At 50.9% G+C, this 27,621-nt stretch overlaps 1 protein-coding gene across 1 annotated transcript in view; it reads right to left on the reverse strand.

The window, feature by feature from the left end:
* Nucleotides 1–788: 788 nt before the first annotated feature.
* Smad3 (SMAD family member 3) overlaps nt 789–27,621 on the reverse strand; it is a 110,108-nt gene continuing 83,275 nt past the window's right edge. Inside the window, 9 exon segments of the mRNA XM_005075564.4 lie at nt 789–833; nt 835–928; nt 3,067–3,211; nt 5,177–5,314; nt 6,055–6,267; nt 14,679–14,729; nt 17,094–17,168; nt 18,391–18,522; nt 18,646–18,839. Coding sequence (XP_005075621.1) covers nt 804–833; nt 835–928; nt 3,067–3,211; nt 5,177–5,314; nt 6,055–6,267; nt 14,679–14,729; nt 17,094–17,168; nt 18,391–18,522; nt 18,646–18,839 — 1,072 coding nt within the window. The 3' untranslated portion in view covers nt 789–803.

The raw sequence follows: 27,621 nt of genomic DNA on the forward strand, positions 1-27,621 counted from the left end.
CTTCCAGCCAATGTACATACCCAGGATTGTTTTATAAAACAGAAGGCATTTCCAAGAACCCATGCTAGGTGAGTTCATTAACGAAACTGGCTCCGTAAAACAACACAGCACATGCATCAGAATATGGTGTCACCTCACCTGGACATGCACTTCACCACTGCCCTCTCTGCCTTCTGTGAACACCTGGACAATATCCGAGTCTCTCTGAGAGTAACGTGATAATAGGCACTATTCATCCCATACACGCTGAGCTTCAGCAGGTCCTTTCAGGGGAGAAGGAAAATGAAGACATGGCTCTCAACAGCTTTACCCACTGGCATGTTCCTATCTGTGCATTTTGAAGGCGGGGAAAGTGCCGGTGTAGGCCATCCAGTTCACCAGGTACCTCCTCTCTGTGAAAGTGGTGGGACAGGGCATTCTCCGTTGGTGTTTTTATCCACAGCTACGGGAAGCTAGGGCACTCTTCCACTCCAGCCTTGAGAAAGGCACTTTCCTTCTAGACGGTCACATCCCAGATCTCTGTCATTAAACAAGGAGTCAGATGGCAACACACCACCTGTTAGCTCAAGCCACCAGATCAGAAGCCATTATTTGGGCTTCAAACTGGGGCACGTGTTGCAGCAGACACAGCTGTTCATAAATCATCCCTGGGATTTTGTGTGTGTGGTTTCAGAAACAGGTTGATGCCTTAGTTGAAAGAAATGTGTTGTCTTTGACAAGAACAAGTTGGATGAAGTTCTCTTCCAAGGCCATTTTCCCCAAGCCCACCCTCCCCCCGCCCACTCCCTCCACTCCTAGTATCTCTAAGACACACTGGAACAGCGGATGCTGGGGGGAGCCCATCTGGGTAAGGACCTTGTCAAGCCACTGCAAGGGCCCATTTAGGTGCAGCTCGATCCAACAAGGGGTACTGGTCACTGTCTGTCTCCTGCAGAAAGAGGAAAGAGGTGGGAGACTTTAAAATGTCCAGAAGGGCACACATGTCAGTCAGAGCACAGCTTTCTGCTACCTCAGGCTATAGATCTCTTCATGCTGAATACCGCCTAGAGTTGTACCAGTAATGTGGCCAAACCAGACTACACTCTTCCAGTCGAGAAGGCCTTTGAGTAAGTCAGGTTCTGCTGGAGGAAGAGGGCCTCAAAGAGTTAAAGAAAGGTCAGTTTCCAGGGACTGTGGCAAGCCTGAATGAAGGTCTCCCTGGCTCCCAGCTCTGCCACTGGATAGGTACCTGCAGCCCTGCTCCAAATCTGGGTCAGCCCCACAGTTGTCTGACATGTCTGTTTGATGGAGAGTGTTTTTACAAAGCACTGACAGAGCCCACATGCTTCAGGTCCCAGTGTGCTGCTATAATCCCATCTACAGCTTATTTTGGAAAATCTTACCAGCAGAGCTAGCCGGGGAACAATTACTGGAAAAACCAAGGCACACCACACATTTCTTTGCCTCCAAAGCACTTTGTCTAAATTCAGACTACTTGGTGACGCAGCTTGCAGGCAAGCTCCCAGAAGCCTCCAGTGAGCAAAGGCTATCTGCTGTGGCGACATGCGGGTGCCAGCTGGAGGTGAGACCTGGGCCGCAGGCCCACTTACAGCTGCTTTAGAAAACTAGCCTGAAACCTTACTCTGTTTGGCCCACAATGCAGGAGGGCATGGCTGTTCTGGGAAGGGGCCGCACCCTCCACTAGGCTGCTGTGCCATGCTGCCAGGCGGCAGTGACGCAGTAAGCTGTGTAGGACGGGTTGTGCTGGCAGGGTATCCTGCGTGGTGATACGCTGCCCCAGAGAGGGGCTTCTGCCAACACACCCAGGGCCATTATCCTGAGGGTGACCCTCTGTGATCATCATGTGCTTTGCCTGAATACTTAGGGAGGCTCACACTCATCCTGGGGTGTCTGCCTGAAGGCAGTGGGCCTCCCCGTTCTTTTCCTTTGGGGTTTTTGCACTAACGAATTAATTGGCCTCCCCGTTCTTTTCCTTTGGGGTTTTTGCACTAACGAATTAATTGTCTAACCTTTCACTCGCATTCCCTAAATGATCTAAATCCTGAACTAAAAGGTTGGCTCAGGCATTTCTCCAACCAGACCTTTGGGCTGGGTCATCATAACATGGCTGAAAGCTCTTCCGCAGTCTGACCACGTGGGTTGCTTGCTTGGTCACCCTCCCTGGATTTCAGATTAAAGGGCCCAAAGTGCTTTGCTCCCTGGCACCATGAGGCATCCACGAAAGAACAGCAGCTCTAAGATCTTAATGGAGAAGCTGGGCTTTACAGACCTCCATCCTCGGCAGAGAATCCGACTTTCCATAAGTCATGCTCATCGGGATTTCATTACGAATGGTGGCCCAGAGCCAATATTGAAATGGGTTTGGCTAGGGTGCAGAATGACTGCAAAACAAAATTGATTCCAAACATCTGGAAAAATGAAGAGAGGGGGCGAGGAACTCGCAAGGCGCTGGCTGCAGCTGATGTGTGGGTACCTCTGTGTCTGTTCTGGGGGCGAGGAGGAGGCGTGGAGCAGAAGAGCATGTGGCCCTGCCTCCCAGAAAGCTCCCGTCCAGTATGGGGAAAGGAGACTAGATTCTCATTAAACCCAGTCTAGACGGTCTGAGGGCCTCAATCGAGCAGACCGGGTAGGCCTAGCCATTACCGGTGGAAGTACTAACTGGAATTCTTTTAAAAAAAAAAAAAAGCCATTCTTTATAAGCACTCAAATCTCCTTTGTTGAGTTTACTAGTGATGGAGCCGGGGTAGTGTCAGGGAGACAGTCACCATGAGAGTCTGTCCCCAGAGAGACTGAAAACACAGAGGCAGCCAGGAGGGGCCAGGACAGAACATGTATTTTCTTTTCCCTCCCTAGACTTGAGCTTTCACATCTCTGTAAAAATAATGCCAATGTCCCCAGGCTGGGCCTGGAGATGCTGACCAAGCTTAAGAACTGCTGAGCACCAGGCGAAGGTCATGCTGCAATACCTGGCCTCCATACCTGCTCTCCCTGGTCCCTGAGGACCAAGGCCAGTTGCCTGGAGTTGGCTCCTCCCCACCACATGCCGAGAGCTCCTTAATCACTGACCTGTACTCTGCTCCCCAGCCTTTGACGAAGCTCATACGGATGGTGCACATGCGAGTCAACTGGTAGACGGCCTCAAAGCCCTGGTTGACAGACTGGGCCAGGAGGGCAGCAAATTCCTGGTTGTTGAAGATCTTCAGGTTGCAGCCTGCCAACCACAGACAGTCAGATAAAACCATTCCTGCAACTGCCCAAATGGCCCGATCCACACGCCTCTGGTGGCACACGGTGGTTCCACTCAGTGGCCACCTGCTCTGCTCATCCCCATGCAAGGAGGGGCCTTTTCCATTCCTACACTAGACCTGCACACCCTTGCAGGGAGACACATGGGCAAGGGACACCAAAGGCGGGCCCACAGGTGCCACCCCCTCCAGCTGTGGGGATGTCAGATGCTAAGAAGGAAGCCCAGAAGTGGGCTTGGACGACACAAGGATCTTCTGGAGAGGCTGAGGCAGGACTCTAGGGCTCAGAGAGGCAAGGGACCTGAGCCTAGCTGCCAATGCCTTGTGGTGTGGCAGCCACCTAGGGACAGGGGCTTCCTCATCGGTACAGCAGCAGGGGGAGTGTGGCAGTGAGGTAGTATGGGGCCTACTGCTAGAGTCAGAAGCACCCTTCACCTGGCTCCTCTGATGGCCCTGCCACATGCCAGGGCTGAGGAAGAGAGCTGGGTCACATGGTGATCTCTCGATTCAAGCTTGGGCCAAGGTGACATCATCAACAATGTACCTGATTCTCCAGAATGCAACTAGAGACAGGCACGAATAACATGGAAAATAACCCTTGTTTGAAGTCCCAACTGCCCAGGTGCCAGGAAAGCAAGACCCAGAAAATAAAGACTAAAGTCCATGTCCAGGAACTAGAGAACCAGCACAGACCCTATCAACTGTGGACTCTGCCCTGCCTCTCCTGGTGATCCTGTATGCTGTCTTTAAAATGGGGGTGGGGTGGGTCTTAGGGGTTGCAGGGCCCTGACAGACTGTAAGCTGACAGGGTACTACGAGAGATGCTCAGCCTTCACCAGGGAGGTGGAGCAGAAAGGCATGCTCCTGGGGAGGGGGGTACAGACCACACCCACTCCCAGGGCTGCAGACTCAACACCAGGCTAGTCCGCCAGCCCTCCACTGCCCAGGCCGGCTGTGGCTGCTTCCCAGCTCTTAGACTTGGAGAAGTAAGTGTGGCTCACTCTGAACTCTCTCCCTAGCCTTTCTTAGAGCCACAGGGGTTGCTGGAGAGGAAGCATGAGCTCAGAGATGTAAATGAAACCACAAAAGCTGCCAAGGCAGACCTCCACTCCTGGCTAAGACTGTCTGCACTCTGGTTTACTCAGCCCACAGCCCACTGTCACCTACTCAGCAACAAACAGGAAGAGCTAGCTATGGATGTCCTAGGCAATGACACAGGCCACCTGCTATGTGAGGAGTGCTTTGGCTTTCTTCCTTGGTGGGGTCCAGCCCACAAGTTCTTGGGACCCAGGAGACACCCTCAGAAAACCCTGAGCTTCCCCAGAATAAAACCCAAACTTTACCCCTTCATCCAAGCCCAGCCCAGGATGCCTTCTAAACATCTCCCTGTCTTTTACATGGCACCTCCAGCCAGTGTCCCTCCCTGCATTTCTTCTACACCCTTGTTACAGTGTCCACCCTGCCACACGCCCCATCATCTCCTGGCACCTACGTCTCCTCCAGTATGCCTTCCTTGGTCATCCCACAAGTAGATGCCCTTTCTCCCTATCCGCTGCTTGCTTGGGACTTAGAGCCTTCTGTGTGTCACACTCCTCTGTCTTCATTCCTGTAAATCTGTGAGTACAGAAGGGGCACCCGCCCCGTCCACCTCTTCATCCTGCTCCAGTTCCTGTCACAGACACCCAAATACTCTTCGGTTAGGAAGAATGGGTGAAGGAAAGGAGCCACCTCACACTGTGGGTGATGGGCAGTGCCCTGGGTTACAGATTTGTTCGATGGTACCTCTGTTCCCATGAGCTTCAGTGGTGCACAGGAGGACAGACGGGTACAGAGTGTTGACAGTGCAAACACCAATGTGGAGGAGAGGCAAGGAAGCCTTCCCAGGCATTCCTCAGGAGCCATGGCTCCAGGGCTGCACTTCAGGGGCTTACCTGGGGGGATCTTGCAGACGGTGGCAGGGTGCCAGCCATAGCGCTGGTTACAGTTGGGTGACTGAACAAAAATAGCACTGTCACTGAGGCACTCTGCAAAGACCTCCCCTCCAATGTAGTAGAGCCGCACACCTCTCCCTAGGGAGTCAGGAGACACTGGGTCAGAGACCACCCTACAGGGCGACAAGGCCAGCTGGGGAGGACAGCAGGCAGAGTTGCAAGTGACTATAAACGAGGAGCCCAACCCGAAGTCAGGTGGAGGATGGTGGGCAGCCCTGAATTCCTAAAGTAGTTGGAACAGGTGGCACACAAAGGAGCCTGAGCCAGCTTCTACCATTACCCAGGCCTGAGCTGTCTAGGAGAGTGGTGATAACCTGCCTTAGTGGTGACTGCAATGGTGTTGAGGACAGCTGCTGCCACCCCACTGCCCTAGTTCCACCTCCCCCCAAAAGACACAGAAGTGCCGTGGTGAAGCCAGGGTGCTACTGACGCATCAGCCCTCTGGCCCCTTGCCAAAGGAACCTCCTTCACATGGTTTTCTAGTGCAACTCTTGCTTTCCCTTTATCATCTAAATCCACTCCAGATGGACAGAAATTAATTTTCAATTGGCTCAGCACTCCAGTGGTTATGTAAACATTGAACTCTGCCCAGTAGGGATGTCCCCTTATGCTTAGGAGAGTCCCAGAGTGCAAGAAAACAGCTCAATTTGAAGACCAGAGTCTTGTAGGACTAGGGGACATCTGTACACCACCTGACCAGAACCCTACTGTTGCTCTACTCCCACCTCCTCTCCTCTGGATCCTACAGCACTTGGTGATGGGGGGGGAGGGTCTTAGTGCCCCCAGGAAGCAGCAGTGAGGGCAGGACAACCCATTACCAATGTGCCGTCTTGTAAGTTCCACAGCTGCATTCCGGTTGACATTGGACAGCAGGCCCAGGCAGAAGCGCTCAGAGTTGGAGGGATCAGTGAAGCCATCCACTGTCATGGATGGCTGTGAGGCATGGAATGTCTCCCCAACTCGCTGGTTCAGCTCGTAGTAGGAGATGGAGCACCAGAAGGCCGGCTCACAGTAGGTCACTGGCTGTAGGTCTGCAGAGACATGGAGTGTACCAGGTCAGTGGGTACCCAGGGAAGCACTGAAACACTCTCATCCTTTGCCCCCAACCCCAACTTTCCATTGCACAAACCCTTCAGGGTATCAGCAAATGAGATCCTCAGAGTCTGAGGGAGGCCCAAGGGAAGCGAACCACACGCACCCTTCTCCATAGAGTCTAGCCTTGCTGTGAACAGAAGCAGCCTTCAGAGAGGCTAGCCCAAACATGAAGTGGGTCAGGACCAGCCAGCACCAGGGTCGGCACTGTGAGCAGCCCTAAGTATGCTCTGGATGTGGTATGAGGCCATGCCATCTACAAAGTCACCTCTTAGCCTCTCTCCTGAGATTCTCAGAGTTGCCCATGTCAACCTCTGCCTCCCAAAGGACTTTATCTTAATGCCGTTTGACCTGAGGAGCAATTTGGTATCTGTCATGTGTAACGGCATGGCCACAGTGGCCTTATGAGTTCGGCTGCACTTCATGTGTGAACAAGCAGACCAGAAATCAGGAAGAGGAAGGGCCGTGTGTCTCACAACAGAAGCCTTGGCCCATCTTTTATGTAGTCCGATAGCTGTTAGAACAATGGGATGCAAAGCAACTCAGATTTTTTTTTATAACCTCAGCTAGGAGCTCCTCAGGGCAGACTAGCCACATGACGACCAACTCTCTCCTAGGATAGCTGGGGACTACTTAAAAAAGTCCTCTCACATGGTCCAGCCTTCCACTTCCATGTCCCAGGACCCATGTGGAATTACAAACAGCCCAGCACACGGCATCCCCTTGGCAAGGTCCCTTCAGGAGGCTGGGTTCTGCCAGCTCCTCCCTCATCATCTCACAGCCTCCTTCAGGACTGTATGCAGCCAGCACCGCCTCCAGATGCTCCTCCACACTGTAGCTGGCCTTGGGGAGGAGCTTCAAGCCCACCTCCTGCTCAGATCTATACTCCCACTCTGGAATACTCTCAAGTATTCATGCAGCCACCTGGTGATTCTGTTTGTCTTTGTGCTGGTATCCCAAGTGTCCTGACTATACAACTTGACTGTGAGGTCCTAGAGTCCCCACTCCTCCCGTGCACGGGGCTCCGATGAGAAGGGGATAGGGATGGCCTGGCACTGGCCTGAGAATCCTGTCTGCTTCCCACCAGGCAACTTCTTAAAACAGAGAGCTGCAGGGACCTGTGCTCAGTATCTCTCAAGTGCCCAAGCCAAAGAGAACAGCAGATGCTGTGTTGCCCACAGGGAAGGACCTAGGTGGCCCCTGGTGACATAGTGACCCCAGTCTTCACACAGTACATACTGCCAAAGCCAACTCCAAGGTCAGCACACCCTAAGCTGAGGCAGATGACTACTTAGGAGAAAAGGGGTGGGTTCAGATATAATGGGATGGTCAAATGCATCCTCTCAGCCTCCACCTGGGTACCAATAGCTATATCTACCTCATCCTCCCAAGTTCTGACAATAAGAACCATTCCTAGACACTACCGGATGTGTTCCAGGGGTTGGAAGTGTTTAACCAGATCATAGAGTAATTCATTCATGCCCCTGTGTCAGCCTGTACATTGCCCTGCCCGTATATCCCATCCTCTATACCCCTGGAATCACTGAATTCCCTGAGCTAACTCAACTAAGATGTGGGCATGCAGCAGGCATTATATCATTCTGACAGCGATAATAACCTTGACTATGAACTTGGGAACACCGTGGTCCTGTCTTGACCTTCCAGATGCAGAAGGGCAAAGCTTCCTTCCCTCCTTCTCTTCTCACAGTTAAGCGAGAAGCTGAGGGAATGGCGGCAGAGGATCAAAGCTACTGTGCAGAGCAGAGAAGGGGAGTGATGAGACGGCAGCAGCTGTGGCCTGTGCCCCTGGCTCCTGAGGTTGGACTGAGCCACATCAGCCATGTCCGGTCCTGGCTTTGCTCCATGCTTCCACATTCCAATGAGATAAGCTAGATTCTAAACAATTTAGCCACTAGAATGTGAGCTATGCTGCTTTGAACATTTAAAAAAAAAAAAAGGCCCAGTGCTAGCCAAGTTTAAAACCGGTCAGATGACCTGTGAGTGCTGCTGGCTGCTACTGCCCAGGTACAGGCTCTGCCTACCTTGAAGTGTGTCCCTGGGAACATGACCTTCTACCCTGGTCTGTTTACTCATCTATGTCAAGACTGGTTCTAGAAGATAGCTAAAGCTGGCCATCTTAGTCACTGTTTCTGCCATGTTTCAACTTAAAGTGATAGCTTTGGCTGATCCAGGTCAGCCCTGACTTCCTCAGTAATATGCATTAAAAAAATCCTCACTCCCAGTTTTCAAAGTCCTGTCTAGAATCTGTGGGCCTAACCCAGGCACAAGAGAGTTAGTGTTAAGGTTCCCAGGAACACCAATACCAACACCACCAATCCAAACAAAGGCTGGCAGACCACCCATAGTCTCTGTCATACCTAGAGGAACAGAGTTCTGGGGAAGGGTAGAAGGTGGCACTCCCAGGCAGATCTGTACCCTCCTCCAAACATCTCTGGGAAAATCCCCACCCCGAAGGACCCTGAATAGCACAGTAGGGAGACTGGACTCAGATACACAATCCATCATGACACAGCCCTGTGCCATGGCACCAGGGCTCAACTCAAAGGGTGCCTGTCTGGCTCACAAACGGGGCTTACTAGGGTAGCCCTTCCATGTCTGAATTCTCTGCAAGGCCCGCACCTTTGGGTTCCCTCTCCCTCCCTTCCCACTACAAGCCCTGATTGCTTCCTTCAGGCACGTTAGCCATAGCTGGTGCAACGGAAAAAGTATAGTTACTATTTCTTCCTGCAATGGTAGCCCCCCACAGATCTTTTTCTAGCAGAAGTCAGGTCTCTCGAGAGAAAAGACTGTCACTGGTGTAAGTATGTGATGGCAGCTACTGACAGGACTCTCCTTGACTCTGAGCTTCAAAAAGGGAGCATAGTTGTTAAGGTTTGGACCTGAAAGGTACCCCATAGGCTGATACAACTGAATACTTGGTCCCTAGCTGGTGCTGCTGTTTAAGGAGGTTATGAAACCTTGTGACACTGGGCCAAGCTGGCAGATGTAGGGCCCTGGAAGCAGGCCTTGAGGGTTACAGCCCGCCCTGAGTTCTGGTTCCACGCTCTGCTTCCTGATCTACCAAGGTTTGAACAAACTGTGCTTCAAGATCCAGCCAACATGGGCTTAGCTGCTCTAGTCACCATGCCATCCCCCCACCCCCCAGGGAACACACCCCAGGTTCCAGGGCTTCCCTTGCAACAAGTGTAGAGGTAGTTTACACAGGCCCTGAAGACCTGGTACTCAAAGACTGTAGGAGACTGGCTGATGCCCCATGGATGATGCCGTGAGGAACACGAGTTTGCTCTAATAGTCGAAGGCTTCCACATACCTGGAGTGCAAGAGACCTTGACTCCACACAGCCCAGCTCCCACCAGCCTGCCAGTCCTTGCTAATCTCTTCCCAGGGCAGAGGTGTTGGAGACACAAAACCTCCACACTAGCCATCAGGGCCTCCACCTCCACCAGCATGGTGTCAGCCAGGTTTCTCAACTGGCATGGGGCACTCAGTTCTCCACTGGCCCCTGGCCAGCCTAACGCATTGGCTGGCTTCAGTTCTGAGCCCCGTTCCAAGCTGGCACAGACTCTCTGTTTTGTTTAAGGAAAAGAAAACAGAATAAAACCCAGAAGGCGACACTCGGATTAAGGGGTGCCTATTAAAACCATGTGCAAAAGATTCCAGTCAGCAGAAGCAGAGGGAGGAGAGGGGCACGTCAACTTTCTCCTGAGCTGAGGCAGGCTGTATGTGTGGGCAAAGGTCTGCACAGTGGGTACCATCCGACCTGAGGTCAAAGCAGAGACGGCCTGGCTGGTCTGGGTCCTCCACACCTGTGAAGGATGAACTCTGCCTCATTCTTGAAGATTCTACCCTCCAACTCCATATTCTTCTGGCTGTCTCGTCCCTAGTTGTTGCTTTCACTGGCATGTCCTTTCCCACCTGTACGAGCCTGACCTGAAGGGCCCAGTACAGGTGACAGGAGAGACATTCCCTACCTTCTCCACCTCCTTTGTGGCCCCAGCATCTGGGTCCTAACTTCAGTCTGCCTCTGAGGTTGAGGCAGAGAGCTAGGATATTCAATGAAAGAGTATAAGCTGCTCTGGCCTCTGACCAGTTTACTGAATCAAGAAAACAGCAGGGGCTGAAAACCAGGCACCTGTGGCAGTCGACTTCCTACCATCATGTTTTGTGCATGCATGCGTGCGAGCGTGTTGCATGTGCCTCGGGACAACCTCAGGTGTCGTTCCCCAGCTTCCACCTTGAAACAGGGTCTCCTGCTCAGCTGGCCCACAAGCTTCCAGGAGTCTCCCGTCCCTGTCTCCCATCTTGCTGTAGGAGCGCTGGGATCATAGACACATGCTACCACATCCAGCATTCTGTGGTTCCTGGGGTCTGAATGCAGGTCCTCATGCTTGCACAGCTGTTTATAGTAAGCCACTTACCTAAGCACCTGCCTGTGTTTTCCTAAGTCTACTAAAGGATGCAGCTACAGATAGCCTTTAAAAAGTACCGTGCCTGGCAGCATGAACTCTGCTGGCTTCTCTTCATTGCAGGAGCCTTTTACTCCTGCCACCCAGCCCAGTCCTATCCCAGCAGAAGGAGGCTCACCCAGCCACAGGCAACTCCAGGAACCATTACCACAATAGGCTCAGCTCTCTGCTGCCCCAGGGCTTCTACAAGGACATCAATTTCCTAGGCCCAGCCACACCCTATATGTGTCACTGTGAAACAGGGAACAACTTACTCACCAGGAGGGATCCAACTGCCACCTTTCCCTAACCTGCCGCTTCCTTCCTCCATTTTCCTCAATCTTCCAGACTTAGGACCCACCCAGCATGATGTGTCTGAACAGAAGCAGGCCCAGCTCATAGCCCCTGAGCGGCAAAACAAAGGCCCCAGGGGTCCCCAGGGCTAGCCTCCCTCCAAGCACCATGCCCTGCTGGGCTCAGTCATGCCTTTGGGCTTTTGGCTTTCAGCACTCATCAGGCACTGCACTGCTGATTTAGAGAAGCAGTTTCACTGTGGCAGGAAGCTCATCCTTCCCCAGACCTGAGCTGGGGCCTGACTGGGGAAGAAAATGAAAGACATAACCAGATGTTGTACACTTTCTCTTTGCATAATAATTTCATAGCAAGATCTTTAAAAGACATGCCTGTAATCTTGAGATGTCCCCATCTTTTTCTAGAAAGCACTGTGCTGGCTAGAATTACATCAACTTGAGACAAGCTATACTCATCTGAGAGAAGAGAACCTCAATTGAGAAAATGCAACCATAAGATGAGGCTGTGGGCAAGCCTGTAGGGCATTTTCTTAGTTGTTGAATGGGGAGGGTCCAGCCCATTGTGGGTGGGGCCATCATTGAGCTGCTGGTCCTGGGTTCACTAAGAAAGCAGGCTGAGAAAGCCAAGTAGCTATAATCCCTCCACCAGCTCCTGCCTCCAGGTTCCTGCCCTGTGTTGAGTTCGTGTCCTAACTTCCTTCAATGATGGACAGTGGTGTGAGCCAGATAAACCCTTTTCCCCAATTCGCCTTTGGTCCTGGTGTTTCGTCACAGCACAAGTGACCCTACCTAAGGCAAGCACTCTCGGTGTTCTCATCTCCATCCTGCAGTGTGGGGTACCTAGTCACCAAGCACAAAGGCGGCTGCTGCTTGCTACCTCACAGCCCCTTCTGCTTGCCCTTCAACCCGCTGCTGCTCTCTCCTGCACCACACACGCCTGAATGCTCCGTGCAGGCTGTTCTCAAACTCCTGATGCCATGCCCCGCTCGGCTCTTCTAACATCTCATCTGGCACTCCTGGGAAGTCTCCTCTGCTGTTCCTGACCTTCGGGGCCTCTACCTTCTGGCCACTGTGTCCATGACCCCATCTTCCACCTGGTCTCAGGTTCTTGCCTGTGTCTCTGGCTCTCTCATGAGCCAGGTCCCTGTTTCTCACTAGTCTGCTACTCCCATGATGTCAACCAAGCCTGCTGTGGTCTGTCTGTCTCTGTGTGTCTGTCTCTCCCTTCCTTCCTTCCTTCTTTCCTTCCTTCCCTTGCTTTCTTTTTTGTTTTTTCAGACTGTGAAACAGTCCTGGCTGTCCTGGAACTCACTCTGTAGACCAGGCTGGTCTCGAACTCACAGAGATCAACCTGCCTTTGCCTTCCAGGTGCTGAGATTAAAGATGTGCACCACCACCACCCAGCCAGTGGTATTTCTTGAATGGACTTGCTGGAACGATCAGTGGGTAAGGGAGCGAAGTGCCCAGCAGCCAGTTTTGTGGGAAGAACAGGAGATAGACAGGACTCCTTCCCATGGCTTCTTGAAGGCATTGCTATGCCTAGGGCTTGAGGGGTGAGGCCTCACATAGGCACTTTGTGCTCTATAACAATGCCCTGGACCAACAGCAAACACGAAACAATGGCTGCAACTTTATGCTTGCTCCCCCAGCACCACAGGCAAATACAGATGTGATTAGACATGACTGTAAGTATTCTTCCCAGCATGGCTCGAGATCAATGGTTCTCAGATGTGGGTCTCAACCCCTTTTGGGGGGAGTCAAATAACCCTTCCATGGGAGCTGCCTAAGGCCATCGGGAAACACAAATATTTACATTACAATTAATAACTGGCAAATTACAGTTATAAAGCAGAAATGAAAATAATTTTACGGTTGGAGGTTTCTACAGCATGAGGCACTGCATTAAAGGGCCACAGCATTAGAAACATTGAGAACCACTGTTCTAGACCCTGGCATCTATACACGGTATTGGATTGAGGAAGCCAAACTTCAAAGCTAGTCTTTCTGTCTGACAGCTGTGTGGCTGAGTTGAGCACAGGCTCTCCTAACCTGTGACATGAAAACCTGCCCATGGTTATGAAGACCAGCCCTCGGAGGACCCTGAGGAGGTCCCAGGAAACACTGGGCCAATCACCACTCTGCTCTTTGCTCAGCCCTCCCAGTCTTTACCCCAGGTCTAAGATTTGAAAGCATGTGAGGGATTCCAAGTCAGAAAATTCTGACCCGAGGCTGCTGCCACTTTCAAACTGGCCTGTGACCTGGCTGACTTTCACAGTGCCACCTGCCCGAACACAGCAAGGTGAAATGGCTCCAAAAATAAACCGAAAGCCCTCATCCCCAAAGCTGGGGGTTCACAATTGGCCTTTAGTGGCTTCTAGTCTTAGTTTGTTTTCAGTAACACAGTCCCTCCACTATCAGGAATGTGGCCTTCCCTCAGCCAAGCCCCTTGATATTGTGCTACAGAATTGTAAACTGTATCTCAAAGTCATGTTTTGCTCCGCCCACATGTCGGCACATTTCAAAGGCTCTTCACATCTCTCCCAGTACTCCACATGCTGAGTTTTAGTGGATACTATCTGCCAAGGTCTTAAAACAAATGGGCACAGCAACCTGTCCACTGTGCTCTGCTCCAGTGTTTCACCACGATGAACTAGTGCCAGCCTTAGCCCCGCCCCCCCTACAAACCCAAACTACAGACCAGACTAGCAAAAGCTACCTTTGATAAAAAAAACATGGACATCTCATCTGTTTTGAGCCCTTCTGCCATTTCTAGCCCCCAAGGACTCCCGCAGAGCCTCCCTCTCCCACGCTGGTGGGATGCTGGCAGCCTGGCAGGGTGACCCTCAGAACGCTGACCTGAAGTCCTACAGCTGAACATTGTTGTGGGAACAGCAGGGTCAGCTGATGCACACATCGTGAGATAATACTGTGATAATCAAGACATCCAAACGGAGAAACACATTTTCAGAGTGCCAGGTGCAGTGACCGGGAAAGGCAGACGGGCTATGGTTTCAGTGGCAGGACACACATGCATACAGTGCCCCACAAGCACCAGACAGACCATGATACAACATTTGTGCCGGGCAATGCGATTGTGGGCACATTGCTTTCTCGCCCAATTCCTTATGTGTTGCTGTTTAAATAACAAGTTATTATGAGATGATATCCTCAGCTGAAATCCCAGCATGTGTCTGAGACAAGCTTCTGGGAGCCGGGGGCTGAGTCTGGGCAGCTGCCTGTGGCTTTGCCCCAAGCCACACACATGTGTTTGGCTGACTGAGGCCCCTGTCTGCTGAGCCTGAGGTCTGGGAGATTTCGTTCACTCACGTCTGAATGCTGCCCAGGGGAAACACAAACCCCAGCATAGGCTGTCTTCCTTGACATCACTGATCTCGGGTTTCCCTGTTCTGAGGTGACCCCAGGATCACTGTAACCAGAAACCCCATGGGTTAAGCTGGGTTGGTGGTGAGGGAGGGGGCAGGGCTCACCTTCACTGTCCCTTCCCACTGAGGCAGTTGGCTGAGCTACAGCCAGGAGTGGGGCGGTTCCCCCACCTTACCGATGAATACTCACCCAAGTTATTGTGTGCTGGGGACATCGGATTCGGGGATAGGTTTGGAGAGCCTGCAAAGAGACACCGTTGTAAGATGGAGTATTCTACAACCAAGACAGGATCACTCACCTTGCCGTCAGGAAGCCCTGGGCCAAGGCTCGAGTCCCAGGAGCAGCCCAGCCTCGGACTGACCTCATACACTCCCAATACACATCTAGACCTGTCGTCCTATCTGTGGAGTGCACAGATTGAGTAGCTAGCCTTAGAGGGCCGAGACAGCACCTTATGAGCCTAAGCAAGGCTTCACACAGGCCATGGTGGGCTCAGCTAGGCTAGCTCACACACCTGCCCTCAGGAAAGGCTAACTACTCCTGAGGCAATGAAAGGCTAAGGAGAGCCAGCCCTGTGCTGTGGAAGGGCGGCCTCCCTCCCTCTCTCCCCAACTCACAGTCTATCTCTAAGGTACCTAGAATCACCTCAGGAAACTCACAGATCTGCCTCAGAAATCCTGCAACTCAGCAACTGACTTGATAACTTGAGACAGTGCATCGAGAAGTCTAATTCTACCTAATTCGTACTCTGATCTTCTCTCTACCCCTGGCTACACACACACACACACACACACACACACACACACACACACACACACACACACACACACCACACACAGGCTGCCTTTCCATGGGGCCCATCCTATCATCCTTTGTTCCCTGTGCTTTGGAGTTCAGTTATTTATTTATGAATGTCTTACAGCCTGGTCCCGCCCCCTGACATCCACCAGACCTTGAGGCTGAGCCCTGAAGCTGCCTTGAGCTGTCCCTGGGCCTCTTCTATTTCACCCCAACACAGCTCTGAACTATGAGAGGGTGAAGAACAGGTCACAGGCTTTCTCTTCCCCTGTGGCAGCACCTGACCCAGTGGAGATAAGCAGCACTCCTGGAGGCCATAAGGGGGCATGGACAGCTTGTTACATATCAGCCATGACTTTGGCTGTGGTTTTGGTAAAAATATACTACATTACTGGGCCTTAATTTTTCTCCTGGTATCAAATAGAGAATAATCACCTATTGACCTATATAAATCAAGTAAGATGGATACATTTTTGAAAAAAAAAATCAGTGTTGGGATTGGCATACAGAAAACCTTCAATAGTTGTTTCCTGTTTTATGGTAGCTGAAATCATGAAGGTCGAAGGTATTCTGAAAGGGTACATGTACTGCCAGGAAAGACCTGAGGGTGACTTGGGTGACCCCCCATACCAGAGACACCTCCACACCTCACCTCATAGAGAAGGCAAGTTCACTAGCAACTGGAGTAGGAGCCAAATGGGCTACTTTGAGGAAAACCAAAGAAGAAAGAGAGACCATCACCCATCCATGCCTAGGCTGGCTGGGAACACAAACCCTGGCCCCGCAGAGTTCTGCAGGGAGAGAGAGAGATACAGGAGGGGGGGGGGGTGCTGTAAACAGGACAGAAAGGAAAGGAAGGACACAAACAGACTGGAGCCAGTGAAAGCATAATTAGTCCTTCCCACATACTCTGGTTTGTTTATAACAGTCATTCTACAGGGGGTGGGGGACGGGACACGACACTGATGGGCCGCTCTGCAGCTGGAGGGAGGCTGCCTAGCTGGCTCACTTCCCATGCCAGCACTCCGTAGCTGCAAGTTTGCAGTGGCCACTTGGCACTGAGTGCAGGAAGGTCTTCCGCGCATTCCAGCTGGGTCCATGCTGCCAGCCACATGCCTGGATGGGTGTGTTTTGGGGGTGTGCTCGACCTAAAAGCACAACATCCCTGTGACTAGGCTTCTCCCCCACATGTGATCCTATTTCACCCTTGTGTGAATTGTGTGACGTCTTGTGGTCTGTGCGTGAGGCAGCCCGCCATCGTGGAAGGGAACATCTGCTGGGCCCCTTCCTCCCTCCTCACCCACTACACAATGCAGAACAGGTCCTGTGTGGCAGCTGGGGCTCTATTCAGGAAGCTGCTGGTTTGGAACCAATTTGGTCCCATAACATATGACACAAGAAACATCTGGGAACAGAGCAGGAGAAAACTAGGGCCAGTCCCTCCCAGCAGGGGCACGCTGATCACATTTGGCCACTATGTTTGGGGTGGGGGGGTGTTTCCGGTGTCTTTGCTGGCCACCAGAGAAGACCGTTCCTCCATGCAGGTTCTCCTCCCTGTTCACCTGCACTGCTTCGGGTGTGGGAGCCACCTTCCACTCTCTGCCAACACCTCACCCAGAGACCTAACACCTCAATATCTGGGACAGGCTACAGTGCCAGTAAAACAACTTTTGTGTCCCTATGGCACAGAGTTTCTTCTATCAGTGATATAGGAGGCACACAAGGGGTACTCTATAGATACCAGGCAGACAGGAAAGCAAGGGGGGCGGGGGGAGACAGGGCTGCAGGGATGCCCACACTACTGACCTGCATCCATGCTGTGGCTCATCTGGTGATCACTAGTTTCTCCATCTTCACTCAGGTAGCCAGGAGGTGGGGTTTCTGGGGATGAGAAGGCAGGCATTTCCATTAAAAGCAATGCAAAGCCTGGCCCTGACACTCATTTCGTTGGTCAATATATCATGCATTCATTCTACCACCGAGTACAGGGTGCCTAGAAGAAGGCTGGGCCTCAAGGGAAGGTATCAGCTCCTGGCCTCCGCCACGCTCAGACCTGTCCAGCGTTGCCTTCTGGCTCCCAACTCTGAAATGCCTTGCTCTAGGACCACAGCTTTGCTGGCTTGTCCCCTTCCTTCAAGGCCAGGTTAAGAAAGGAGGCTTTAGGACATGCCTGCCTTACCATCTCTGCCCCCTGAGGAGCTGTGGCCTTGAGCCTGTCCCTGTACAAATCAGCTGCTCTTGTGACTGTTGTCTCTAGGGGATGTGGCTTAACTCCCCAGTGAGGCTGCCATTCAGTGGTGGCACCCTCACGAGCCATTTCTAGGAATTCTACCTCACCCCCCCCACCCACCCTGCCTTAGCCCTCCAAAGTCTGCCATCTGACAGGGAGCAGACAGCTTACCGCCCCCCAGAGTCCAGCACTACCTGCAAGGATCTGAGAAGCCAGACAGCTGGCCTCGGAGTGCATGCGTCCTGACCCAAGACACGGGCCACAGCTAACCTCAGCCCAGTAAGCCAACCCAGAGAGCAAAAGCCACATCCAAATTAGAACGCTCTAAAAGGAGCACAGCTGGATCACTGCCCCGAAAGCAAAAGTTGCCCTGACTGGCCCTAGTATGGCCAAGCACAGCTTCCCTGGATGCCCAGAGAGCCTGGCAGTGATTCACACATTATTTGCATGTAAATGAGGGGCTTCTAGAGGCACTGGCACAGTGACAATGAAACCCATTCTATCTACTGCCTCAGCTCCCGTTCTGCCCAGTAAAGATCAGGATATTTCTCACCCCACGCTCTGCAGCCCCTACCCTTCAGGGACCCTGCCTGTGTGCCAGCCCTACGGGCTGGGAGGGAGGGGCAGAAACACAGTGTTGCTATTTCCGCTTTCAAAATAAATGACGGCACTGAGGCCCTGCAGAAGGGTCACAGGGTCCTCCATGCCAAGAAAAACATCGTTAGGGGCGCTTGGGCCACCAATGGTTCCCGGCTGGGATGTGGTTCAGAATCGGGGCCCGCAAGCCTGCTGCATGCAGCACAACGACATGGAGAAGACGGGGGAACGGCCCCATCCTGCCTCCTGGCTGCCTGTGCGGCCACCCATGCCTACCTGGAATATTGCTTTGGGGCTCAATGCCAGCGGGGAAGTTAGTGTTCTCAGGGATGGAATGGCTGTAGTCATCCAGCGGGGGGAACTCGGCCGGGATCTCGGTATGGCGTGGCACCAACACTGGAGGTAGAACTGCCCCCAAGAGAGACACAACAGAGGTGGGTCAGTGCCAGGGCACCGAAGTCGCAGTCCCCAAGGGCACCTTGGACCCTCCAGAGCTAGAGCGATGGGGAGGCCAAGGCTGTGCACACATACCTGGTGTCTCTACTCTCTGATAGTGGTAGGGATTGACGCACACTTCGTCCTTCTTCATGTTGAAGGCGAACTCACACAGCTCCATGGCCCGTAACTCATGGTGACTGTGCAGGTCGGGCCAGCGCCACAGGCGGCAGTAGATAACATGGGGAAGCCCCTTCCGATGGGACACTTGCAGCCGGCCATCCAGTGACCTGCCATGGCAAAGAAGGGACAGAAGATGTCAGTGAAGTAGGTTTGGACTGTTGTCTCCCATGTCTGACCCCCAGTAGCTCCTGGGGAGTTCAGGTTTGCTGGCAGACACTCTCAAGTTCATTCCTCCCCCAGACACCGGCGACCAGGAAATCAGAGTACCACTGTCCTGTTCTTACTGGACATGGTCCCAGCTCCCAAGAAGCAAGGAGGCTCTCCAAGGAAGGCCAAGGCTTCCCAGACTGGAAGAAAGGCCTTGCATCCAATAGACCCCAAGCTTCTCACAGCAGCAGCTCTCAAGGAAAGGGACCTGCTTGAAATACGCTTAAACAGGTACACATGACACCAATCTTGCCCCTGTAGAGGCGACCACTGGACAGGGTGGAGGCTAAGTACAAGACTACAAGAAGAATCTAGCTAGCAGGCAGAGCTGATGTGATGGGGAGTCTGGCTTTTCTCTAAGAGCAGCAAACGGCCTCTGAGATGTTTGCATGGGCTGTGTTCATGCACAGGAGTGAAAAGGTCAAGGGTTGTGATTACTGCATGTGGTCCACAGGTTGGGGGTGGGGTGGCAAGCATAGATCGATGCAGGCAGGACTGCCCCTTCCACAAGAAGCCTTGTCCCAGGAGCCCCCGGTTAGGAACACGATGTTTCTAGTAGCTGGATCAAGCCAGCAGAAAGCTATTGCGAACTGACCTTCTGTCCCTAGGGCACCTATGGGTCTGAATCCAACAGATTATATGAGTGCTTTATAAGAGAGGCGTTGGCCAGATGTGCCAACCAGAGCCAAAGAGGGTCCAACCAATCATCAATCCGCTGGCCTAGAATGGGGAGGGACAGAGGTCAGCACTGGGCTTGGTCACAGGGACTGACTGAGAGCTGCTGACTAAGGGCATGTAGAAGGATGTAATTACCTCCCTCCCATGAGGCCCAGACCAAGGAGCCCCTACAGCTGAAAACAGTAATTACTGAGCCGAACAAGAGAGGACAGCCTGAGACTAGTCCTGGAGGCACAGGAAGTCAGGCAGATGTGCAGTCACAGGACCTGGAGATGTGGTTCATGCTCCTGACTAGGCAGCCCTGGGTACTAGGACCCTCAACTGTTGCATCTGTAAAATGGGGACAGTCTCCCCGTTGCCTGATCTCTACTAGAAACCACTTTACAGAATGCCAACCCCTGGTGGGCATTCCTCTCAGTGTCTCTGAAGACCGCCATCTCTCCAAGCCAGCCCTAGGCAAGGGGGCCGAGCCGTGAATAAGAGAGAAAGGATGAGTGGGAAGTGGGGACAATTCTTCAGCTCTCCTCACTTTCTTTCAAAGCTAGTGAATCTCACAAAGGTAAGGGAAATGGCCACATTGGCTCTTCAGGGTATGACAGAAGCCTTACACAAGGCTGGCTGGATGCTGAGGTCACCTCTCTGGTGGGAAAGGGGGGAACAGGAGAGGTGGCTACAGCAGGGTCATGCCAGGTGAGGAATAATGGGGTGGAGAGACCCACCTGGATGGTGGGGGGGGGGGTCATCTTGCTTTAAAAGTAACAGAGAGAGCTGGGAAGATAGCCAGTCAGCAAAGCACCTGTGGCACAGGCATAAGAATGAGTTCAGTCCCCAGAGCTCTCATGAAAAAGGTGGATATGGCAATGTACTGAGGAGGCAGAAACACTCAGATCCCTAGAGCTTGGTGACAAGTCCTGCCTCCTCTACTAGGTGAGGCACAGGCCAGTAAGATCCTATCTCAAAAAATGCAAACGAATTTGTGGACAGCACCTAAGGAACAGCAGCTAAAGTTGTCTTCTGGCCTCCGCAGACATGCATAAGCATGCACATAGGTACTGCACACATCAGACCCACACAGGTACATGTGTACATGCAGAGAAAACAGACCGAGGATTCCAAAAGGCAAGAGTGCTACCCTCAGCAAAGCAATGTGGCAATGTCCTCAAAACTGACCAACATATCAATGGGACCCAACAAAGGCCATGAACAATCACATATACATGTTCCTGTCAATGAATGCTGACTTTCAATGAAGGTCCAAAGACATACCAACTGGGAAAGGTTTATCTTTCAACAAGTGGTGCTGAGCCCACTGGAGATCCACACTAATAAAAGTGAATTTCAACCTACACCTTACACCTGTAGGAATGGAGGATCAAAGTACAAAACTCAAAAACAACAAAAATGTCAAGACAGCTGGGTGGTGGTGGCACACGCCTTTAATCCCAGCACTAAGGAGGCAGAGGCAGGCAGAGCTCTGTGAGTTCAAGGCCAGCCTGATACACAGAGTGAGTCCCAGAACAACTGGAGCTGTTACACAATGAAACTTCCTCTTAAAAAACAAAACAAAACAAACAACAAACAGAAACAAAACTGCCAAGACAAAACTTTGGAGGATCTTTGTGACTGAACAATGACTTCTCAGCCACTACACCAAAAGCACAATCCATTAAAAATCAGAGTTGATATATCGATATATTGGAAATCAGGATGAGGCTCCTGATCTGTATAAGACTTAAACAAAAACAACAAGCGACAGTGGCAAAGAATGTATCTCACAGAGGTTTTGTTTCTAGGAATAAGAATGCTAAAACCAACCCAATCTTAAAACAAGTGAATCATTTAAACAGATGATACTTTAAGGTTTTTGTTTTGTTTTGTTTTTCGAGACAGAGTTTCTCTGTGTAGCTTTGGAGCCTATCCTGGATCTCTGTAGACCAGGCTGGCTTTAAAGATCCTCCTGCCTCTGCCTCCTGAGTGCTGGGATTAAAGGCGTGTGTCACCAACACCAAGAGGCTATTTTAAAATTTTAAAGATGACAAAGATGTTCTATTTCATTACTAATTAAATAGTATAGTGTATAGTGGATTAAAGCTATAACTTAATATAGTGGCCTTATATACAAAGGCCGGGCGGTGGTGGTGCATGCCGGGCGGATCTCTGTGAGTTCGAGGCCAGGCTGGACCGACAGCCTACAAAACAATACAGAGAAACCCTGTCTCATAAAAAAACAACAACAACAACCAAAAAAAAAAAAACTATACAAAGACACTGGAGGGATGGCTCAGTAGTTAAGAACACTTGGCATTCTTGTAGAGGACCTGGGTTTGATTCCCAGCACTCACAGAGAGGTTCCAGAGGATCTATTGACTTTTTCTTGGGCCATTGAACCCGCCATGGTACATGAATAGGTCTGCAGGCAAAATACCCATACACATACAATAAAATGTAACTACATACAATGAGATGCCACCATACAACTATCAGAACAGCTGTAATTAAAAGGACCATGTGTGCCACATGTTGGCAATAGTATGGAGCAACAGTGGCTCTGCTGGGGAGTTTCCTTAGAAGTCCAAAATTGAACCTACATATAATGGTTTCTTTTTCAGTTGCTGCTGATCTGACAAAATTATGATGGTCTGTCTCAACTATGAACTTGACAAACAGAATCCCCTGGGAGATGGGTCTCTGTGTATACCTGTGGGGGATTATCCTGATTGGGTTAATTGAGATGGAAGACCAACCCACTATCGGTAGCACCATTCCCTGGGATGAGATCCTGGACTGTTAAAAACATGAGCTAGGTACAATATTCATCTGTCTTCTTCCTGACTGTGTCTGTACTGTGACTAGCTGCCTGGAGTGCCTGCTTCTTTGACTTCCTACTGTTAATGGGCTGCACCCCACTCCTGGTACTAGCTTTTGTCTTAGTTAATTGGTTATAATAAAGTACCCGAATAAAAGCAACCTCGGGAAGAAATAGCATATTCTGGCTTGCAGAGACCTACAACCCATCCTTGCAGAGAAGACACAGTAGCAGGAGCTGGAAGTCAGCTGTTCATATTGCATCTGCACTCAGGATGGGAAATGAACAGGAAGTGGGGCTCGGCTATAATGCCTCAAAGTTTACCTCCAGAGCCTTCCTCCAGTGGGGCCCTGCCTCCTAAAGGTTCTATATCCTTCCAGTGCTATCAAAGCTTGGGACCAAGTGTTCAAACATGTGAACCTACAGGGCACATTTCACATTGAAGCTCTGACACCCACCATAGGATCTACCTGTTCTGCTTCTAAGCATTCCCCAAGAGAAACAAAACAGTATGTCCACAAATGTTCAAGCACCTAAATACTTTGATATGTCCACACAAAGGATGACTGACAATAAAAAAGTGATTGACCTATGGTGCAATGCACGGATTGATGTCAAGAGTGAAAGAAACTGGGTCATTCTTTTCATGAAAATTGTAATTTCTTAGTTTGTATTTTGACACAGCTGTCACTCTAGCTTTAATGATGGCTGATACGATATAGCCCCAAGGTCACATCAAACTTGTACGAGCCTCTTGCCTCAACCTCCTAAGTGCTGGGACTACAAACATGCATCACTGCCATGCCCAGCAAACTGTAGTGTAACTAACTTAAGGTAGTGGCTGCCTGGAAAGGTGAGGCATGCATTCAGGGATGGAAGGGAGGGATTTAGCAAGGGCAAGAGAGACCTTGGTAGAATACAGGTTCTATTTGTTATCTTGACTGTGGTGGTCTCACAGACAGATACATGCTGAAATTTGCCAAACAGCACACTTTAGTACAGTTTATTTGTAAATTAAACCACAATTCCAAGGAGAGGGAGGCAGAGACTTTGGCCTTGGCTAAGCCTGAATTTGCTTTTTCTGTGTTCAGCAACTCTATGAACTTGAGCAAACCACTTAAAACCTCAGCCTTCCTATTTTGTCTGAACTACAAGAGCCATCGCCAGACTCTTGGGAGGCCTGGGTGACACTCCACACAGCCCCGGACACAGTGAGAACACATCAGACAGCAGCAGCTTGCTACAGTAGCACTGAGGCTCTGCACTGCCTCACTCCTATGTCAGAGGCCTGGCTAAGGAAGGAGCCTAGATGCTGAGAATCCATCTAGGCTTGGGTGATCCAGGAGCAAAACAAGAACAACCACAATGGGGCCTCCTGTCTCCTTGGTGCCTGTTCCTTTCACATGGCTGTTCCAGGTTCCTCTTAGGTCAACCCCACCAGCACCGTGTTGTATGGTTCATCAAGCAAGTCTCCAGTACTCCTGGCTCATCTAACCCCCTAGACCAGTCTGAAGCACACAGAGTCTGTACCAGGGGCTGCAGCTAGAGGCCAGCTCTCCTGACTGGAAGACAGTCACTCTGCAGCTCGAGCACATGACCACCAGTCATCTGACAGGATTTTCAAGAAATCATCTATGCCTCTGCTTCTAAGTCATACAATCTACACATATCCCAAGATGGCAAAGGTATCTCATTCACTTCTTCAGAGACAATTGTGGCAACTCCTCTTGGTTCAAAGTTTGGGCTGTTCCTCTTCGCTCCCCTGGTCCCTTCCTCGGTCCCACTCAAAATGCACACCAACACTTACCAAACATTATGAGTGAACAGGGCATTTCCAGCTGTGGGATTTAACACCACCGATGTGTCCAGGACATGCCCTCCCCAGGGCGTGGCTTGGGGCCCATTAAGTAAATCCAGTAATTAAGTCCTCATTCTGAGCTCACATTGCCATGAGCATGCTCAGTTACAGGAAAGGCTGTACTCATGACAGCTTCTCTCTCTAAACCAGGCTTCTTTCCCAGCAGCCCACAGACTAATGAGAGGGCAATCCCAGGAAGCCACTCTAGACCTGCTCCCCAAATGTGACTGAGTTCTCCTTCCCACTCCGTGTCTTCCTCACAGTTGACCCCCAAACATCTTTCTTTAAATCTCCCTCCAGCTCCCTGGACAGAAGGTTTTAATCTTTAAACATAATTCTTCCCCAGCCAAACAATTTCCTGTGGCAGGAAATGAAGCTTCCTCCCATTGGCTCCAAATGAGACCTGTAAAGTGTCCCAAAATGGTGGTGGGAGCCACAGCCAAGGACGTGGACATGCCAGAGGTTGGAGTGATGGTGAGGAGGAAGTCAGTCAGAGCGCTGCTTCGGTGAGAGGTCTGGACTGGGGTTCACCTAAAGCCAACACTACTCCCATCCATGGTCAAACAGACATGTGGGGGATGGCAAGGATGGTCAGGAACAGAACATACAAATGCTAGAAACATGTTAGTACCTATTCAGCATGGGGCAGTACCAGACCCACTGCTATGGGAGAAACAAACACAGCAACCAGCCATGAATCCCTGCTGCTGCCTAGCTCAGACCTCCAGGGCCCTCGCCTACAGCCACAGAGCTTGTGAAAGGCTCAAGCCCAGATCAGCGCTTAGAACAGGTGGCATAAGGGTTGAAGGGTGTTTTTTGCTAGCACACGCTCCATCACCCTCAGAACATCTGATCTCTTCTCAAACCACTATTGAACTCCAATCACATCTCAGAAACCAGGGCCTGGAGGTGAGAAAATCTGAAGGCAGTGCTGGTCTCCCTTCCTCTCTCGTCTTTTTCTCACTACTGAACTCTAGCCTCTCACAAGGATGCGCTTTCTTTTTAGTTATCCTGTGGAGTACTAACAGCAGCAGTGATGGAGATTGCTGCTCTGTCTTCTAAACGATCCTACCTCGTGTGTGTATATCACCAACACCCACATATCCAAGAGGCAATGCTGAAATGCAGCCAATGGACAATGCTGGTTACTGGCAACTATGGCATCTGACCCAATTACCCTGCCCTGTGGTTTTTGCCATGCCTTCTACCCTGGGGTATGAGCACTGTCACTTGACTTCTCCTGGACAGTGGGACATCAGCAGAGGCACAGTTACTGTGGACTTCTTCCTGCTCCCCTGTACCTCTTCGAGCACCATGAAGTAACAGGTGGCTGCTATCCCGTGGCCTGCTGGGGGATTGGCATGAATTATTACACAGCTCTAGCTGACTAATACACTGACTCCGCCATTGGTCTTCTCACTCAATCAACCTGCAAGTATCAATTCCATCCTCTTCTGAGAGGCTGACTATGCACACCTACCCCTGAGTTCACATGCAGCCTGTGTGATTAACCCACACGCCCTTCATGACCCAAGCAAGCTTTACTCATTCCACAAAAACTTAATCTTTAGTGCGTGGAGAGTGACTTTCCTCTGGGTCTTCAGGGTTAATCTACAAGAAGCACAAACTGACTCTAAATGTTCTGTTAAGTTTTTGAAGTTGTCAAGAGTAGGACATTTGTAAGAGAAAGTTTCAGTCCCGCCCAGTTCCATAGCTGTTTAGTCCCAAATAAACATGCAGAGACTAATATTAATTAAAAACTGTTTGGCCAATGGCTTTGGCTTCTTATTGGCTAGCTCTCTCTTAATTATTAACTCATAAATATTAATCTTTGTAACTCCACATAGTCTTGGCTTACCAGTGATGCCTGGTCCTCTTGCTCCCTCTGTAGCTACAAGCTATCTCTCTGGGGACTCACTGTCTGCATTCCTCTTCCCAGAATGCTCCTACTCTGATAGCCCCACCTATCTTCTTGCCTGGCTACTCCTGCCTGTCCATCGGCCGAAACAGCTTTATTCATAAACCAATAAGAAAAGCTATTCACAGCATACAGAAGGACATCTCCCAACAGACATTCGTCCCACAGCCAAATAAGAGAAATTATTCACAGCATACAGAAGGACATCCCCCAACAGACATTTGTCCCACAGCAAAATCAGAGAAACTATTCACCGCATACAGAAGGGCATCCCCCAACAGATATTCGTCCCACAGCCAAATAAGAGAAATTATTCACAGCATACAGAAGGACATCTCCCGACAGACATTCGTCCCACAGTCAAACCTCCATCACCCGTATCATTTTGATTTACTCTTCGGTTTCCCCAACACCTGCTAGATTTTTATAAAAGAAGGAAAGGCTCTTTCCCACTTTGGATTTGCCAGTGAAAACCACACCTATCCACAGAATTCCCAGGCCATGCCGGTGCCAGCTGGAACACCCATTCTCTGCACAAAGTAATCCCCACCACACATCTGAGCTTCACTGACTTATAGAAATTTACATTTTTCTTGAGTTTTGCATTATATGTGGGTTTTATTCTTGTCTTTTTTTTTTTTTTTTTCCTTTCTGGTCCAAAGAGCAAAGCTAAGTAAGTGACTCTGAGTTTGGCTTAGATGCTCACATCAGTTAACAGGGGTGGGGTGAAGGGTGAGGTGCTAGTAGCCTAAACAGCTCCTTGTATTGGTCTTATTGTGTAGCTTTGGGGCTATGGGCAATCAATCTGGGACCTCTCCATATTTGACTCTTGAAGTACTCATACCAGAATGTTCCTTCTATGCAAAGGACCTCCCCAGAAATCAGGGGATTTGGCCTTGCTCTTTTGGGGAAGCTGAACCTCACCCACAGACTGACCCTCTAGTCCTTGAGGTATCCTGGGGGTGGGCTCAGGGTATGGCCTTTTTGAAAAGGAGGAGGCTGGCCTTTTTGAACAGGAGGAGGCTGGTCAACAGAAACGTAGATACTGACTGTGAGTCAACCAAGACCAGCTTCCCATATATTGGCACCATAGACATGGGTGGCAGTGGGATGAGGAGAAGAGGGATGATGTCATCACTTCCTGTGCCCTGCACAACCTTCAGCAGCACCTGGCCCCACAGGGAAATCTAAACATGAGCAGCATCAGAGGGATGTGCTTCTCCACTCCCCTGGAGAGCCCTGGGCTAACGGCAGGCCTACTGGTGGATGGGGGGGGGGGTGCAATGGAAACCTCAGAGCAGACCCTGTCCCAGCAGTTCTCATGGACTACAATGGTCCTGGGTGTGGTGGGATGGGGGCTTTATTCTTGTTTTCAAGTGAAAACTATATATGGCGTTAGGTGACATCCAAAGTCACCAAGAA

This window comes from Mesocricetus auratus, unplaced genomic scaffold (assembly GCF_017639785.1).
Source record: "Mesocricetus auratus isolate SY011 unplaced genomic scaffold, BCM_Maur_2.0 Super-Scaffold_100691, whole genome shotgun sequence".
NCBI lineage: Eukaryota > Metazoa > Chordata > Mammalia > Rodentia > Cricetidae > Mesocricetus > Mesocricetus auratus.